The sequence below is a fragment of the Aquarana catesbeiana genome, linkage group LG07 (genome assembly GCF_042186555.1).
Source record: "Aquarana catesbeiana isolate 2022-GZ linkage group LG07, ASM4218655v1, whole genome shotgun sequence".
Taxonomy (NCBI): domain Eukaryota; kingdom Metazoa; phylum Chordata; class Amphibia; order Anura; family Ranidae; genus Aquarana; species Aquarana catesbeiana.
Window position 1 is genome coordinate 217,083,287 of NC_133330.1, and position 18,034 is coordinate 217,101,320.

Sequence of the window (18,034 nt, forward strand, 5' to 3'; positions counted from 1 at the left end):
GATGAATGTAAAAATCAAAAGTTGACCACTACTTTTAAGTATACCCTGAAATACATTAGGACTACTACAGGTTTTTATATAGTGCTGACAATTTATGCAGTGCTTTACATACTGTACATTAACATCAGTCCTAGCTTTCAAGGAGCTTACAATCTAAAGCAGCTTTTCTCAACCAGGGTTTCTCAATGTTGCTTGGGGTTCCTTGAGCAATTTTCATCTCTCAATTAATTAACCACTGACAACAATGAGCTTTTTAGCTAATCGGTCAATGAGAAAGGTTCCCATTGACCACAAATGTAAGGAGCATTCTCCCCAGTGACCATCACGCTAATGTATGGGGATCTGTAGATAGTCAAAAAAAAACGACTGATATTGCTTCAAGGGGTTTTACCAGGGTGATGCATGCAGCTGCATGCATCACCCCGGTACTGTTCTTTAGAGCGGATGGTCGGCTTTATTGTAATAACAACCGTTGCGGCCCAACAGCCGCTCGGCTGTGATTACAAGCAGCGGGAGGGGATATTTCCCCCCTCCCACTGCTCGCCGAAGACCCGAACAAAGTCGGTGCTTCGTTCCGGTCTCGGATCTTGTAATCCAGAAGAGATGTCACGACATCACTTCCCGGATTACTGGCATCTTAGAAGGCACCAGTTTTATAAAAATAAAGTATCCAAAAACGCAGATCTTGATGTTTTGAATACTTTGAAGTGCAGCGGAGGGGTTTGGGGTCTTATAGACCCCGATTCTCTCCATAAAGAGTACCTCTCACATGCCTATTACTGTCACAAGGGATGTTTACATTCCTTGTGACAGTAATAACTGATAAAAAACAATAAATATTGGCCATTGGCAGGAGCGGTGGACGAAATATCGTTTTTTCGGTGCCGATACCGGTCGATCCCCATCGCATACTAGCACATTATGTGAAACTTGCCTTAAAACAAAGCCCTCCAGTGGCACGCGGTCACCGCTGAAGGTGCTTCCATCTTCCTCCAGTATTTTTTCTGGGTTTGCGGACTCTGGCTGTGTGAATGGCACAGGACTCCGAAGGAACGACACAGGTATGCCGTTCCTTCAGAGCACATGCGCCGGTGATGTCACTGGCTGCATCTACAGTAAATATTCCCTAAACGGCGCACGTTTAAGAGATATTTACAGTACCCTTAAGTCTTATTATAGGCTTACCTATAGCTAAAAATCATGCATGGGGAGTTTACTCCCACTTTAAGACCAGAGAGTGATTTTAAGGGTTCCTCCATGTTAAAAAAAGGAGGTGGAGAAAGGCTGATCTGAAGATACCCATCTCACATACACACACATACTAGGGCCAATTTGGACAAGAGACAACTATTCTACCAGCATGTTTTTGGAGAGGGGGAGGAAACACACAGAAAACCTATGCAAGTACAGACAGAACATGCAAACTGACTGCAGTGTCCTGGCTCAGATTTAAACCAAGGACTCAAGACCTGAAGGGAAGAAATGCTAACCACTAAGCCATTGTTCTGTCAACTAATTGGAAAAGAAGTGGTGACATAGTTAGATTCTGGATTGACTTTATGATTCATTAAGACTAGTAAGCAATTCATGGGAGGAAAAATCGACCTATGCTTGCTGATCTCTTATCAACCTAACACTCCTGAAGTCAACTACAAACTGAAAAATTCTTTTCAACTGCTATTCTCCAGAACACAAGCTTCATGCATTATAGCCGTCTAGCATGCTGCCAGATTTCTATTTCCTATGCTAAAGGCCTTGGTTTTTTGCATCTGAATTATTGTTTCTAATGCTATATTCTAAACATCAAAACGTAGCTCAAAAGACGCTCACATTATTTGTAAACTTTTGCATAATACACAATGGTTAGTGTATTGAGGAAAAAAAAAAAAAAAAATGATGAAGCAATAGCACTAGATCATTGGATGATGAGTGGACAGTTCCCTTTCAGTAAAATATTTTTTTTTTTATTATAATAAAGGATTTATGTAGCATCAACATTATAGTTCTAAAATTGTTTAAGACAAGATGGTTAGGAAGCCATGCTAATGGGAGCTTACAATCAAAAAAGGGAGGAGTGCTACAGAAGGTAATGGCTGTGAGGAGATGAGATGAAGTTAACACCCCCCCCCCCCCCCCAATACAAATATGCCAAGGATTGTGAAGTACACTAAAGAAAAATGCTTTAAAACGGGACACCCCACTGTAGGGCATAATACCTTGCCTAAGCCAGAGTTACAAAGATAAAATCACACGCCTTTATCTGTATTTGAGCAGGTGCTTTTCATTCCTTTCTTTAACTTGCATATTGACCTCAATTAATCATATCGTGTGTTCCTTTAAAGTGTGTCTAAGGCCAAAAAGTTTTTCAGTTTTGGAGTGTAGAGTAGGGAGCAGTGTCAGTATTTTTTTTAGATGGCTAAAGCTTGAAGTAACAGTGTAATTAAATATATCATTCATATATCACACTGCAAGAAGTATGACTAAACCAGTGTAATAAATGGTCTCCTAGTATTTGTTAGTGTAAACTTTTGTATATAAAGCAGGGAGCTATTGTGTAAAAATGTTTTATGAAATTCAGATGACATAATGACCAAGTAACATGACTGGAACATTTTTTTTTTTTTATGATAAAAAGATGAAGCTTTCATAAAAAAACAAAAAAACAAGAAAAAAACAAACAATCACTACATATTGTGGCAAATCAGGAATTCATCTAGGCCCATTTCACACAGGCAGGATCGGTCTGCTGATCCACTTCTGAGCTGAGCAAAGTGTCCAGATGACAGGTCCATGTCCGCTTTACTTATGCAGAGTGGACATGGACACAGCCAGCTCCGCTCTATGGGCAGTCAGATGTAAAACGTACCAGCTGTCTGTTTACACCCGACTTTCCTCCGATTCTGACAGATGGAGGGGGAACAGAGAACCCCTTCCGTTTGTTTTCGCTCGATGGGACTGGAGGTAGGTGGGTGTAAAAACAGACCATTCCATTGGAGGTAGGCGGATGTGAACAGACAAGTCCATTTACATGTTCTGCTCAATAGAGGAGAATGGAGGGTCCAATCGGGTCTGCCTGAAAACCAGGCAGGCTGACCCGATTGTGTAAAAGGGGCCTTATACAGATACTTTTGTTGCCATCTTTATTACAACAAATGTTTGTTGATGGAGAAATTTTAAATGGTATAAAGCAAACAGCTGGATGCACAACATATGTGATGTCAATCATCTAACCTACAGTGGACATGCAGCGTGATTAGATACAACCTAATATATTAAAGTGCTGAGCAAACTGTGCGCTATATAAATCCTGAATAATAAATATGATTATGTCTAGCACAGCTTTACTGCTATTCAAACAACTTTAGTAAGCTTATCCACTAAGGTAAAACGAAAGACTGGTTCTGATGTACAAAGAGCCGCAACACCAACATGACTAGGGGCTATTTGGAACTAACAGAACAAATGACTGGGGGAAAAAATAACTAACAATCTCAGGATTATATAGCAAGCAGGACATCATTCATTTACAGCTTTTTGGAAAGGTCAGATGTTACACAGGCATCTGTTGAACACAATAGGGCTAATTTATAGGAGTCAAAGAAGTCCTCTACATACATATGTATTCCAAAGGTCATTCTACTACAGTATCTCACAAACGTGAGTACACCACTCACATTTTTGTAAATATTTTATTATATCTTCTCATGTGACAACACTGAAGAAATGACACTTTACTACAATGTAAAGTAGTGAGTGTACAGCTTGTATAACAGTGTAAATTTGCTGTCCCCTCTAAATATCTCACACAGCCATTAATGTCTAAACCGCTGACAAGAAAAGTGAGTACACCCTCAAATGTCCAAAAAAATATATTTGGAATTGCTGCTCTCACTCTCTCATACTGGTCACTGGAAGTTCTTTTGTGAGATATTGTAGCACAAAATTAAAAATCTATGCTGAATAGTTAGTACGGGCAACACACACATTCACTTTCCAGCATTTATAAAGCGATCCTAAAGAGAAAAGGGTAAGTTATGATGAAGGACAGAAAGATTCTTTTGCTTGGAAAAAATATATTACAAAATGGGCCTCTATAATAAAGTGATTGTAAACCGTATTTATTTTTTAGCAATCATGTTTTACTCACCTGCTCTGCGTGATGGTTTCACACAGAGCAGGCCGATCCTACTCCTCTGGTGTCCCCTCCTGAGTGCCCCCATAGCAAGCCACTTGCTATGGGAGCACTTGTGGGGACTCGATCCCAAGACACGCTGTGTGTGTCCATCGACACACACAGAGCGAGGCTCAGCCTGGCCCCCACTCTCTGCGCCAATGGCTCCCCACTGCTTCTTCCACATCCAGTGAGGATAGAGAAAGTGAGGAGAGAATGGGGTTTATTTAGAAAAGCTGGAGTGTGCAAAATATGGCTCGTTCTGCATAGAAATCAGCTTCTAACCTCAGCTTCTTCAAATAAGCTTTGGCAATAAAACCTGAAGTTGATGTTTCTATGCAGAAGCGAGCCCGACTTTGCACTCTCCAGCTTTAGTAAATAAACCCCAATGTGACTAGGGCCACGTTAAGACTTCAGACCATAAAAAAAGCTGGAACCCATATCGCCCTCATCTTGTTACTATTTGGTCTCAAAATCCTACCTTTCTGGCTATGCAACACTTTCCACAAGCTAGGTACTTCTGTTGTCCATCCCTCCTCAATGCAGACAAAGCTATTATATGAGATATAAAAGAAGTCTACAGGTCACCTCACTTTTCTCATGTTCTGCCTGCAGTCAAACTGAGAGAAACTTGTAGAACCAATGTGTTTGTGGGCTAAAAGAATCCAGAAGACCACAGTGGTCAAATCTATATAAAAGAATAATGGAAAATCAGGTCTGATTGTTGAAAAACAGAATCTTGTGCTGGGTGATGGACCACTAAGAAAAACACAAAAATCCATGGGCGGAACAGTTCCTTTGGTTTTTGCAAATTACCTTAACAAAAGAAAATAAATACTTAGCACCTCATTAGTGCTCACCAAACATCTTCATGCTAAGATATTTAAATAGAAGTGTCTCTAAAACCACCAAGTATATTTTTGCTACGATAACACGCTTTTTCATCCTGAATGGCACTGCAATCCAATAAAGCTACACAACTGTGTTGCGGCACACCACAACACACTGGGGTTGATTTACTAAAGGCAAATAGACTGTGCACTTTGCAAGTGCAGTTGCTCCAGTGCTTAGTAAATGCTTAGTCATGAGCAAGGAAAAAAAAATGCATTTTTTTGCTTGCACGTGATTGGATGATGAAAGTCAGCAAAACTTCTGCTCATTTACCAAGCTCTGGAACAACTGCACTTGCAAAGTGCACAGTCTGCCTTTAGTAAATAAACCCCCCACTGTGCTCACTACTGCGTTGCCAAAAAAAGGTCAGATGCAATTTTTGGTGCACCGGAATACGTTGACTGCCTATTCAAAATAAATTAGCTGCCTTAGTGCAGAACTGTATGTTAACTGGCTAAAAAAATAATGAAGGCCAGGCAGGGTTTTTAGGTATATTCTGAAATTACCCACCTATTTGCAATTATCCTTAGAATGTACACTAAGCTGGTCATATGTACCTCATTCTCATGTCTTGGTGTTGAGATAAATGAAAAAAAGACATGATCCTGGCCAATCAAGATGGCTGAAGATCCACTTGAGAAAGACAAGGCGAAAATGTCAGCATGTGTTGTGGATTGGATGTTTGTGTGGCTTAAATGGAGGTGAGAATAACACAATGCACATAAGCGTGTTTTAACACACTACACGGGTGTAAAGCAATTTCCTTAAAGTGGTTGTAAGGGCTTAAGGCTTTTAACCTTCATGCATTCTATGTATAAAATGTAAAAAACATTCTGTGTGCTGTTCCCCCCACAGCCACCCTAATAATCACCTCGGCCCCCTCTCGATCTAGCGGTGTGCACAAGAGCCCTTGGCTGTCCTGGTGCTCCCTCTCCTCATTGGCTGAGGCGGGAACAATTGAGGGGAGAGCGGCGGGGGGGGGGGGTTAGAGCTAAGCTGTGGCCCTATGTGTCTTTTGGAGCATAGAGCAGGGCTCGGGAGCGAGCACACACCAAGCAGCTTGCAATTGCGGGAGGAGCCAGGAGCACCGGAGGGGGACCCAAGAAGAGGATCGAGCTGCTTTGTGCAAAACCACAGAGCAGGTAAGCACGACATGTTTGTTTTTTTGTTTTTTACAGCCAAACTTAATACCGCTTTAAACCCTGGTTCACATTGATGTGATTTGACATGTCAAATTGCATTCCAAACCGGTGACAATTGCAGCGTCCGAACTGGGGCGATGCCGCAATTGGGGCGCCGCACTGATTAACAAAAGTCTTTTCTGTACTACTTTTGGCGATTTAAGTGTGCGATTTCCATTGACACATTTGCAGATACCCACACAGATGTCTCTGAAATGGCCCTAGAAGTCGGGACCAACAAGTGGGAATGAAATTGTGAGAGTTCAGCTGAGTGAAAATACTGGGACTATAATAGATTTTAACTCTTCCCACTAATAATAGTGTTGGATGTCATGAGAAGAAGTAGCAGAGACTTCCGGCAACTGATTCAAGCACTGCAGCTCAGTGTGCAATTAGAAATCCAGCGCTTTCAGTTTCACAAAATTCAATGCTACACAGAATTCAGTGGGGGTGGCTTTTATCGTCACTGCACAAAAATAAATAAAGCTTTACAAATTATTTGCCATTTTGTGACTACAAGCATAAAATACACACACGGGGTAAATAACTCATTACCTGTTGCTCCATATTCCATAAAAAAGTTCCACAAAGGCAAAGGATAAATTCAAGCAAAGAAAGCCGAATAAATTTCTTGATGTAGAATCGGAGAAGATGGACCTGCAAAAGTAAAGATACAGATGAAGCAATGGGTCATAGTACTTAAAAAAACACCATGTTACCATCTAAAGCCTGTCTTGACTAATAAAACTTTATGACAAGTCTTGAAGATCCTGCTACACAGCATGTTTACATAGAGATGAGTCAGTGTAACTAAAGGATTATTTCCTGCCAATGTGGTCAGAAAAGAATGTCTGTGTCAAAGACTGGTTCAGAAACACTACTCTGCCCGTATCCGTATACATAGTTATAGGCTTTCAATGTAAATATGCAATGCAAGTAAGAACTGGAGCTCAGCTTTAAGTCACCAAAAGGTTCTTTTGGCTCTTTGGGACACCATTGTAGATGTATATAAAGTTGTCTTCTGGAAACATCTGCTGAGCCCATTATGAGATGTTCCTACTCCCTATAATGGCATTTTTCTTTAATTCTATATTCTGGAGAATGCCACAAGAGACATGGAAACACCCAAATGTCCCAGGCCAGGAACAACCTAAAGGGTTATGAAAGGGAGATCTCACTGTTGGGAGTATCCAACACCTATAAGAGATGGGCTGACACATCAAACCAGACTACACCTAGGAGTAAAATAGCACTTTTGGGTGGACTGACACTTTTAGTCCTCCTGAGTAGGGATGAGCCGAACACCCCCCTGTTCGGTTCGCACCAGAACATGAGAACAGGAAAAAAGTTGCCAGCATGGGTTGCGGAGCGGCCCGGAGAAGAAAATGAAGAAGAGAAGAAGAGATGAAGAGAAGAGCGGGAGCCTCCCCCCCCATGCCATGGGTGCGGAGCGGCCCGAGGAGAAGAAGATAGAAGACGCCGCCGAGGAGATGCTGAACGAGAACGCCGGAGGAAGAGCCAGAAGAACCAGAAGATGAAGGAAGATAGAAGAAAGAAGAAGTATTTAAATAAAGGAATTGTCAAAAACTGTCTCTTGTCATTAACATTTTTGACAGTTTTTTAGTGAAATGGTAGGGGTACTTTTGTACCCCCTTACCATTTCACACAGGGGGGGGGGCCGGGATCTGGGGGTCCCCTTGTTAAAGGGGGCTTCCAGATTCCGATAAGCCCCCCACCCGCAGACCCCCACAACCACCGGCCAGAGTTGTGGGGATGAGGCCCTTGTCCTCATCAACATGGGGACAAGGTGTTTTGGGGGGCTACCCCAAAGCACCCTCCCAATGTTGAGGGCATGTGGCCTGGTACGGTTCAGGAGGGGGGGGGGGGGGCCGCACTCTCGTCCCCCCCTCTTTTCCTGCGGCCTGCCAGGTTGCGTGCTCGGATAAGGGTCTGGTATGGATTTTTGGGGGGGACCCCACGCCGTTTTTTTTTTTTTTTTTTTTGGCGCGGGGTTCCCCTTAAAATCCATACCAGACCTGAAGGGTCTGGTATGGAATTTAGGGGGAACCCCACGTCATTTTTTTTTTTAAATTTTGGCCGGGGTTCCCCTTAATATCCATATCAGACCTGAAGGGCCTGGTATGGAATTTAGGGGGACTCCCACGTCATTTTTTTTTTAAATTTTGGTTCGGGGTTCCCCTTTGGGGAATTCCCATGCCGTTTTTATCAATGAACTTCTATGTGTATTGTCGGCAATGCAATAGCCGCGGGTAGTTTTAAATGAGTTTTTTCCTTCAAAATGTCATTTTGCTGTCAGACTGTTCTAAACACAGGAAACATGCGCCCCTTTACAGGCATACTATAGACACCCCCCAGGTACGAAATTTAAAGGGATATTACACTTTTATTGTTTGACTTTAAGCATTATTAAAATCACTGCTCCTGAAAAAACGGCCGTTTTTAAAACTTTTTTTTGCATTGATCCATGTCCCCTGGGGCAAGACCTGGGTCCCCAAACACTTTTTATGACAATAACTTGCATATTAGCCTTTAAAATTAGCACTTTTGATTTCTCCCATAGACTTTTAAAGGGTGTTCCGCGGCATTCGAATTTGCCGCGAACACCCCAAATTGTTCGCTGTTCGGCGAACTTGCGAACAGCCAATGTTCGAGTCGAACATGAGTTCGACTCGAACTCGAAGCTCATCCCTACTCCTGAGTGGTGCCACAACACTGCATAAGACAGACGTCATTATAGATAAAGTCAGCAGAGGAGGACACTGAGGTGAAGTGCACCCAGCACCAGTACACTCACCGCCCACTTTATTAGGTACACCTTGCTAGTACCAGGTTGGACCCCCTTTTGGCTTCAGAACTGCCTTAATTCTTTGTGGCATAGATTCAACAAGGTGTTGGGAACATTCCTCAGAGATTTTGGCCCATATTGACATGATAGCATCACGTAGTTAATGCAGATTTGTCGGCTGCATATCCATGATGCAAATCTCCCGTTCCACCACATCCCAAAGGTGCTCTATTGAATTGAGATCTGGTGACAGTGGAAGCCATTGGACTACAGCAACCTCATCGTCATGTTCAAGAAACCAGTGGTGAGATGATTTGAGCTGTGTGACACGGTGCATTATCCTGCTAGAAGGAGCCACCAGAAGATGGGCAACACCGACGTCATAAAGGGATGGACATGGTCATCAATACTCCAGTAGGCCGCTGCATTTAAACAATGCTCAATTGGCACTAAGAGGATCAAACGCCACCACCAGCCTGAACCATTCATACAAGACAGGATGGATCCATGCTTTGATGTGATTTATGATAAATTCTGACCCTACCATCTGAATGTCGCAGCTAAAATTGACACTTATCAGACCGGGCAACGTTTTTCTAATCTCCTATTGTCCAATTTTGGTGAGCCTGTGCGAACTGTAGGCTCAGTTTCCTGTTCTTAGCTGACAGGAGTGGCACCCAGTATGATCTTCTGCTCTGTAGCCCATCTTCTGCTTCAAGGTTCAGAGATGGTTTTCTGCATACCTTAGTTGTAACGAGTGGTTATTTGAGTTACTGTTGCCTTTCTATCATCTCAAACCAGTCTGCCCATTCTCCTCTGACAACACTTTCCTCCACCTAACTGCCGCTCACTGGATATTTTCTCTTTTTCTGACTATTCTCTGCAAACCCTAGAGATGGCTGTGTGTGAAAATCCCAGTAGATCAGCAGTTTTTTAAAATACTCAGACCAGCTCGTCTGGCACCAACAACCATGCCACTTTCATAGTCACTTAAAGCGAAGTTCCACACAAAAATGGAACTTCCGCTTTTCGGAACCCTCCCCCCCTCCGGTGTCACATTTGGCACCTTTCAGGGGGGAGGGGGGTGTAGATACCTGTCTAAGACAGGTATTTGCACCCACTTCCGGCATAGACTCCCATGGGAGTCTATGCCTCTTCCCGTCCTGACCGCGCTGTCTGCTGGGAACACACAGCTCCCAGGAGAGAGCGGGGACCACTAGGGACGCGCAACGCGATTCGCGCATGCGCAGTAGGGAACCGGGAAGTGAAGCCGCAACGCTTCACTTCCTGATTCCCTCACCTAGGATGGCGGTGGCAGCTGCCGAGAACCGAGCGGGTTCTCAGCGTCCCCTGCCGACATCGCTGGACAGGAGGGAGGAGGGAGGAGGGAGGAGGAAGATCTCTTACAGATCACAGTGAGGCTTCACACTAGCCTGCTGCGTTTTTGCCATAGACTTCTATGAGGTCCTGCGGTTTTGGACTAGTTTCAGAAAGCACACCAAAACTCCTGCATGCTTTCTGAAACCACACCAAAACTGCAGGACCTCATCAAAGTTTATGGGAAAGCACAGCTAACCCTCACAAAACCCACGGGTTAGCTGCACTTTGCCCAAAACGCAGCGGGACCACACCAGGGCAGTGTGAAGCCGTCCTAAGCCTCTGGACAGCGCATTTATCTGATTTTTTTTTTCCAGGACAAAACTTTGTTCAGGTATCATCCAGGCTATATACTTCCTGCACGGAGTTGTAGCTCAGAGATGACCCTCTCATGTCAATCCCATGCCTGGGCAGTTCTTGGCCGTTTACAAGTGTCTGATACAGAGACATATCTCACCTTGTCACAGTCTGATCACTGGGGGAGAGGAGACTTTGGAAATGCTTCCTCCTGCCTGCAGCAGACAATATCTCAGCCTAAGCAAATCACTTACTGAAAGATCCACTTAAAATGCCATCATTCACCACTCCTGAAGCTGAATTTGACAAATAGTGCAGCCTGTAAGGTGATGTTGAACACGCTTACGATCTGCATCTTCACCCGTGTCCTTTGTGTAGGTGACTAAACATGTTAGATGTCCATTATCCAAGAAAGTCTTTAAGGGTTCATTTGCACTTTGACTTTAACACAGATTAAATCACCTACCACTTCAACATGCTTTTTTCAATGTGTTTTTTATGCTTTAATGAAACTTAGCAAATGACCTGAGTGTGCTGATTTTTTATTTGTTTTTATAGGGGTCCAGTAGAACCCCAGCTCAGTAGTAGCAACATTCAGCAGATTCCCAGTGAATTGGTACTCTCGTTCAGCAGATCCTCAACTTATTAGTACCCCCAGCTCTGCTGATCCTCCTCTCTCTGGTTCCACCTCACTCCTATATTGTTCACACGCTGCGCACCATACATGACATTGCTAGTTTCTCCAGCTCCGGTCCTCCAGCTCTGCTGATCCTCCGCCACTCAGTCCTTTCTCTCTGGTCCCCGCTCACTTCTCACTATATTGCTCCCACGCTGCACACCACATGTGACATTCCTAATTTCTTCTGCTCTGGTCCTCTCTTTCCAGTCCCCACATTGTATACCACGTGTGCCATCTGCTAATAGCTCTTCTCCAGACCCTGCTTACCTTCTTGCTGCTCCACACTGAACACCAGATGTGACGTCTGCACCAGACACTTCCAGAATATATACACATGAACTGGAAGTGACTGCTGACGACATCTTTCCAGTTCGCTTGCTGGTTTCCCAGTACATCCTGGGATATTTCACACCTGCAATACCTCTAAAAACAAAGTGAACGCCGAATAAAAGTCTCAAAAGCTTCAGATGCTGTAAACGATCATTGTCAGACTTTTATGGAGGCTTTGGAGATGCTCTGAAGCATCAAGTAACGTGAGGTTTCATTTTTTTTACTCCATTATACCCCAAACACATGAACAGGACTGTAAGGTAACCATTATATGTAGTCACAGGAGCTTTGATTGGCATTCAGAGTGCTTTAAAAAAAAGTGTGTCCAATGCCACATTTTGAAGCTAGTGTAAACGAGCCCTCAGGAAGATCTGACAAATGTGGGTGCCCGCAGCCGACACATCCTGGGGGGGCTTCCCCACACCATCATTGGCTACAACTAGTGACCTCTAATAGTATAGGTTATGATAGAGGAGGCAGATTTCACACTATGCACTCCTGGACCCCTCAATGGCAGAAGAGTCCAGTCCAGAGCCCCCTCAGTGTGTGATGCCTCCTATAGACATTGGAGGGCGCTGTACACAGGCAGTAGGTGTAGATCCATGGCTGATGTTGTACACTGTGCCCCCCCCCCCCCTCCCCGGACACACACATACAGTACAGTGCCACGTGTACACCTCACGTTGCCCTCACCTGAGCCAGCCGGACACTTTCCGGGGCACGTTGAATTTGGGCGGCTTATATTCATCGTCCTTTATAGACAGCGGCAACATCCTGACACCCACTCCCTGGAACACCCGACCACAACACTCCTCCTTTACGAATCCGAGGCTCCCGTCTCACAGACGCTGACCGTTCTCTCCCAGCCGGCTCTGCCCGGTATTACCAATTGCTCCGCTCCCTCACAACCTGTGCCGAGCTCCGGCAGCCGCTTCCTCCTTCCGGGAAGTAGCGGGCTGGCTTGACACGCAAGCACTTAGCAACCAATCACATCACAGAACGCCGCGTCGACTTCCTGGCAGGAACACCGGAGAGCTCAGCGCTGACTGAGCTTTACATTGGGGGCGGGGAGAGGACGTGCCACCATCAAGCATGGCTGCGGCGTACTCTACGTCGGTGCGTCCCTGCGCACGTAAGAACTGAAAAGGGGAGCTGTGCAGTGGAAGTAGGTTAGCTTACTTTTCTATAACCGAGCAATAGACTATGATGGACGGACGGGTTCTACAGTCCTTATAGCTTTATAGGGCTCTGGTAGGAAATGTCAGGTTCAGAATGTATTAGAAAATGATGTTATGTTACCAGTATGGCAGGCTGAGTCTGTATCTGATATCAGGAAGTTTGTACAGATTTCAGTGAGGTGTGTGGCTTCTCATACAGTGTTGTGGAGTGTAATAAGAGCAGGATACACTTCTCCACAGGAGGGAAAGGCCTGCAGCACCCTGGTAGAGCAGTGCATTGTGGGGGAAGGAAAATCTTCACTGTAGTCACCATCATCATACATCATTACAGGGTAAGTAGAAATGGATTTGTTAAAGTGCTGATTGGTCAGCGCTAGAGCTGCACAATTAATCGTCAAATATCGTTATCACGATCTTGACTAAAGTGTTTCACAATTCTTTCTATGCAAAGAATTAATTCTCTCTGCCCTTCTGAAGCCACAGCCGTCAAAAGGAAGGAAAAAAATGGACAGTCCTCCAAGAATCACAACTTTCTTTATCAGTTGAACTTATTAAGTATAAACATTGTAAGAATTTGTCAATGGAATAGACTTCCTGTGTAAGTGAAAAAAGTTTACCACTTAAACACTAAGGTCCTATGCACACGAGACGCCGGTGCAAACTCTGCTGAACACATGTTTTTAAAAGCTGAAACTGGTGTTTAGAAACGACCATTTTGCTGCGTTTGCATGCCGCTTTTAGCGGCGTTTTACCGCGTTTGCATCTAGAAGCGTTTAGTTAAGATAGCATCATAAGACCCTCCCCAAGCTCAAAAAACAGTATTATTTAACTATTTCAGCCATTTTGGGAGACCAGAGTGAGTAGTAGCAGCAGCTGAGAGAGCAGCATTGTACTTGTATTTAGCATGTCACTTGCCACGTCACCTGCCACAACTTGGGGATTGTCATTTGACACGTCACCTACCACAAGTTGTGGATTGTCCACCTGCCATGTCACTTGCCACGTCACCTGCCACAAGTTGCGGATTGTCATTTGCCACGTCACCTGCCACAAGTTGTGGATTATCCACCTGCCACAAGTTGCAGATTGTCATTTGCCACGTCACCTGCCACAAGTTGTGGATTATCCACCAGCCACCTCACCTGCCACAAGTTGTGGATTGTCCACTTGCCACGTCACCTGCCACAAGTTGTGGATTATCCACCAGCCACCTCACCTGCCACAAGTTGTGGATTGTCCACTTGCCATGTCACCTGCCACAAGTTTCCACGTCACTTGCCACAAGTTGGATTGTCATTTGCCTTGTCACCTGCCACAAGTTGTTGCTTGTCCACTTGCCACATCACTTGCCACAAGTTGCCACGTCACCTGCCACAAGTTGTGGATTATCCACTTGCCACAAGTTGCAGATTGTCCACTTGCCACATCACCTGCCACAAGTTGCTACATCATTTGCCACGTCACCTGCCACAAGTTGGATTGTCATTTGCCACGTCACCTGCCACAAGTTGTGGATTGTCCACCTGCCACGTCACCTGCCACAAGTTATGGATTGTCCACTTGTCACGTCACCTGCCACAAGTTACTACATCACTTGCCACGTCACCTGCCACAAGTTGGATTGTCATTTGCCAAGTCACCTGCCACAAGTTGCCACGTCACCTGCCACAAGTTGTCGATTGTCCACTTGCCATGTCACCTGCCACAAGTTGCGGATTGTCCACTTGCCATGTCACCTGCCACAAGTTGGATTGCCGTTTGCCACGTCACCTGCCACAAGTTGTGGATTGTCCACTTGCCATGTCACCTGCCACAAGTTGGATTGTCGTTTGCCACGTCACCTGCCACAAGTTGTGGATTGTCCACTTGCCACGTCACCTGCCACAAGTTGGATTGTCATTTGCCACGTCACTTGCCACATCACTTGCCACAAGTTGCCACGTCACCTGCCACAAGTTGTGTATTGTCCACTTGCCACATCACCTGCCACAAGTTGTGTATTGTCCACTTGCCATGTCACCTGCCACAAGTTGCTTGTTCAAATCTAACAACATATGGGTCAAATTACAATTATACTTCGGATAACAGCAATGCTAGTGGTGTATTGGATTGGATCAAGGGCTCATTAGGGTATATAAATGGTCTATGAATCACTGCAAGCAATTACAATTGTTTAACCACTTGACAACTGGGCACTTAAACCCCCTTCCTAACCAGACCAATTTTCAGCTTTCGGTGCTCTCACATTTTGAATGACAATTACTCAGTCATGCAACACTGTACCTATATGAAATTTTTGTCCTTTTTTTCACACAAATAGAGCTTTCTTTTGGTGGTATTTAATCGCCGTTGGGTTTTTTATTTTTTGCGCTATAAAAGAAAAAAGACTGAACATTCTGTAAAAAAATTACATTTTCTTTGTTTCTGTTATAAAATGTAGCAAATTTAGTAATTTTTCTTCGTAAATTTTGGCCACAATTTATACTGCTACATATCTTTGGTAAAAATAAGTACAAATCGGTGTAAATTATTTTTTTTTAAATTTTTTTACTGGTTACATGTTTTGAGTTAGAGGAGGTCTAGGGCCAAAATTATTTCTCTCGCTCTAACGTTCGCACCGATACGTCACATGTGTGGTTTGAACACTGTTTTCATGTGTGGGCGGGACTTACGTGTGCATGCGAGCACACGGACAGGGGCGCTTTAAAAATTTTTTTTTTTTTTTTTTTTTTTTTATTCATTTTACTTTATTATAGTTTGACACTTTTTTCCCCAAAAAAATTTTTTTTGATCACTTTTATTCCTATTACAAGTATTTTGACAATTTTTTACTTTTTTGTTTTGTGTGATAGATCACAATATTTATCCACCTCAACACACATAACCTTTGTTTAGCGCAGTTTATATATATATTTTTTTCTGCTTTTGGTGTTGTCGCACTGTTTACTGCTGCTTATCCTTTTGTGCTTCTAGCGCGGAACTTTTTTTGCTTACATTGTATTCTGACTTATTTTCTGCAGCTGGTTAATATTGGTGTCGTTCATTGACACAGTGCTATGGATGTGTTTGAATTTCGTGCCACTAATGTGGTTAATGTAGAAGGGGTTTTTGAAGCCTACAGCAACGATGTTAATGATATGGGAGGAACCTTTATGAGACTTAAGAATCTCATGGTGTCTGAGAACCATACCAAATGGGATATAGCCTATTTAGAAACTTATATTAAACACTCAATGGTCCCCCGAAGTCTTAGGTGGGATGTGGCACCTCAAAAGGGAGATGTTGATTTAGAGGGCTGGTTTAAATATTTTAATCAAGCCGGTCTCTCTCTAATTAGATTCTTGATAGATAGGAAAACCATTAAGCTAACCAAGCTTGATGAAGAGATCAAGACAATTAGAGAGAAACTACACCCCCTTATGGGGAGCGAAGATTATCTGGCTAAATCCCAGAACCTTCTAAAAATTCTTGAAAAAGAAGATAAGGATCAAAGGATTAAGAAAAAGAAAAAATTTAATAGGGACCTCACAGATTATCATGGTAAGGTCGTTTTTGATTGGCAGAAAAAACTCTTGGAGGTTTTAGCCGAACAAAACGACACCAATATGGAGATTGGCATAGTGGCTGAAACCAATCACTCAGGTGGGGTCTCCTCAGTGGTGCCACGGAATCAGAATAAACAGGGGGCACCCCACGTGAAATCAACACAAAAAGTAAGGAATGAATATCCTAGGCAATCTCCCCATAGAACAAACAATGCCAATTATAGGGGCTCCCTTAGAGGACAACTAAGACATAATGGACCCCCTAGATTCCCTCTACCTTTGGACCATAACCCCATGTCGTACCAGCAAGGGTATGGGTCCCAATATAGGACACCACCCCCCCAGAGAGGGAGAGGATGGGGCTCCTATTACAACCAAAGGGGTAGAGGGCGCCCTTCGAATCAATATGAAGATTGGAGGGCATATGATAGGGGTTACCCTGACTATCCGCAAGGAGGATCAGGTTTCCCGACAGGAACTGAATGGGAGGCTAATATACCCACTTCTAATTCCTTTTTTCCTCTGCAAGATAGAGAGGGCCCCGATAGGGACTTTAATTTAAGTGGAGGTAATACCCCTACTCTGCCATACCCCACTCTTGGTGGGCAAATGCCCCCCATGGGTGCTTCTGCACCTATTGATCCCAACTGTTGGGGTTTTCAAAAACCAAATCAAGGTATCAAAAGGTTGGGAGAAAGAGGAGAGGAACCAGAGGGGGGAGGAGGATACGAGCCGCCAAAAAAACCCAGAATGTAGTTGGCGCTGGGATTTTTAATCTCAGCTCTAAAGTACTAACTAGCTCTGAAAAAGCAATATTAGATAAGGGACTTAAATTTGTCCCCCCCACTAAACTTAATAAATTCCAAACTTTTATGGACATTCATAAATTTGTTAGAAAATTAAACATAAAAAGATACATGGCCAGCCGCCCCATCAGGAGTGCTGAGGTTTATGATATGGGGATTACCCATTCTGGATTGAGGAATGCTTCTTTGTTCAATCCCCCGGGCGCATTAGCACCAGCTTTGCGCGTTTTCAGAGATGGTATCCTGAGAGATTTGGAACAATTAGAAGTTAAAAAGGCCAGACTCAATACAACTCTACAGGAGGGTTTGAATTCCCTATGTAACAACAGGGATTTGGTCATTAGACCAGCGGACAAGGGGGGGGGGATTGTTGTCCTAGATCGAAAGGACTACATTAATGAGATGTTAAATATCCTGAATGATACCACCACTTATACACCCCTCCCCTCAGACCCCAAATTAAAATATTTGAAGTCATTAAAGTTGTTGGTTAGGAAAGGTAGGGAGATGGGGGTTTTGACGGAGAAGGAAGGCCTATATCTAATTCCTACGGCCCCTCGCACCCCTACCATCTATTACCTGCCTAAATTACATAAAAATCCCATCTGCCCCCCGGGACGCCCTATTGTTAGTGGGATTGATTCCCTGACGTCCCGGGTGGGCAGATATATTGATTTCTTTTTACAGCCTTTAGTACAGAGCCTGCCCTCATATGTTAAAGATTCTAGACATATTATTCGAATGCTTAAAGGAGTTCAGCACCAGACGGGAAT

General features: G+C 43.9%; 2 protein-coding genes across 10 annotated transcripts in view; one reads left to right on the top strand and one right to left on the bottom strand.

The window, feature by feature from the left end:
• Positions 1-12,785, bottom strand: part of SLC30A7 (solute carrier family 30 member 7) — a 65,613-nt gene extending 52,828 nt beyond the window's left edge. Inside the window, exons 1-2 of the mRNA XM_073593028.1 lie at positions 12,426-12,785; positions 6,799-6,900 (exon numbers count right to left, since the gene is read on the bottom strand). Coding sequence (XP_073449129.1) covers positions 6,799-6,900; positions 12,426-12,505 — 182 coding nt within the window. The 5' untranslated portion in view covers positions 12,506-12,785. The remainder of the gene's footprint in view (positions 1-6,798; positions 6,901-12,425) is intronic.
• EXTL2 (exostosin like glycosyltransferase 2) overlaps positions 12,721-18,034 on the top strand; it is a 44,140-nt gene continuing 38,826 nt past the window's right edge. For 2 of the 9 annotated variants that reach the window (XM_073593029.1, XM_073593034.1), the window contains exons 1-2: positions 12,721-12,901; positions 13,151-13,242. The gene's annotated coding sequence lies outside the window, so the exon portion shown is untranslated. Of the gene's footprint in view, positions 13,243-18,034 lie in introns of all 9 variants that reach the window. The other 7 variants (XM_073593030.1, XM_073593036.1, XM_073593032.1 and 4 more) reach the window with 4 other exon arrangements.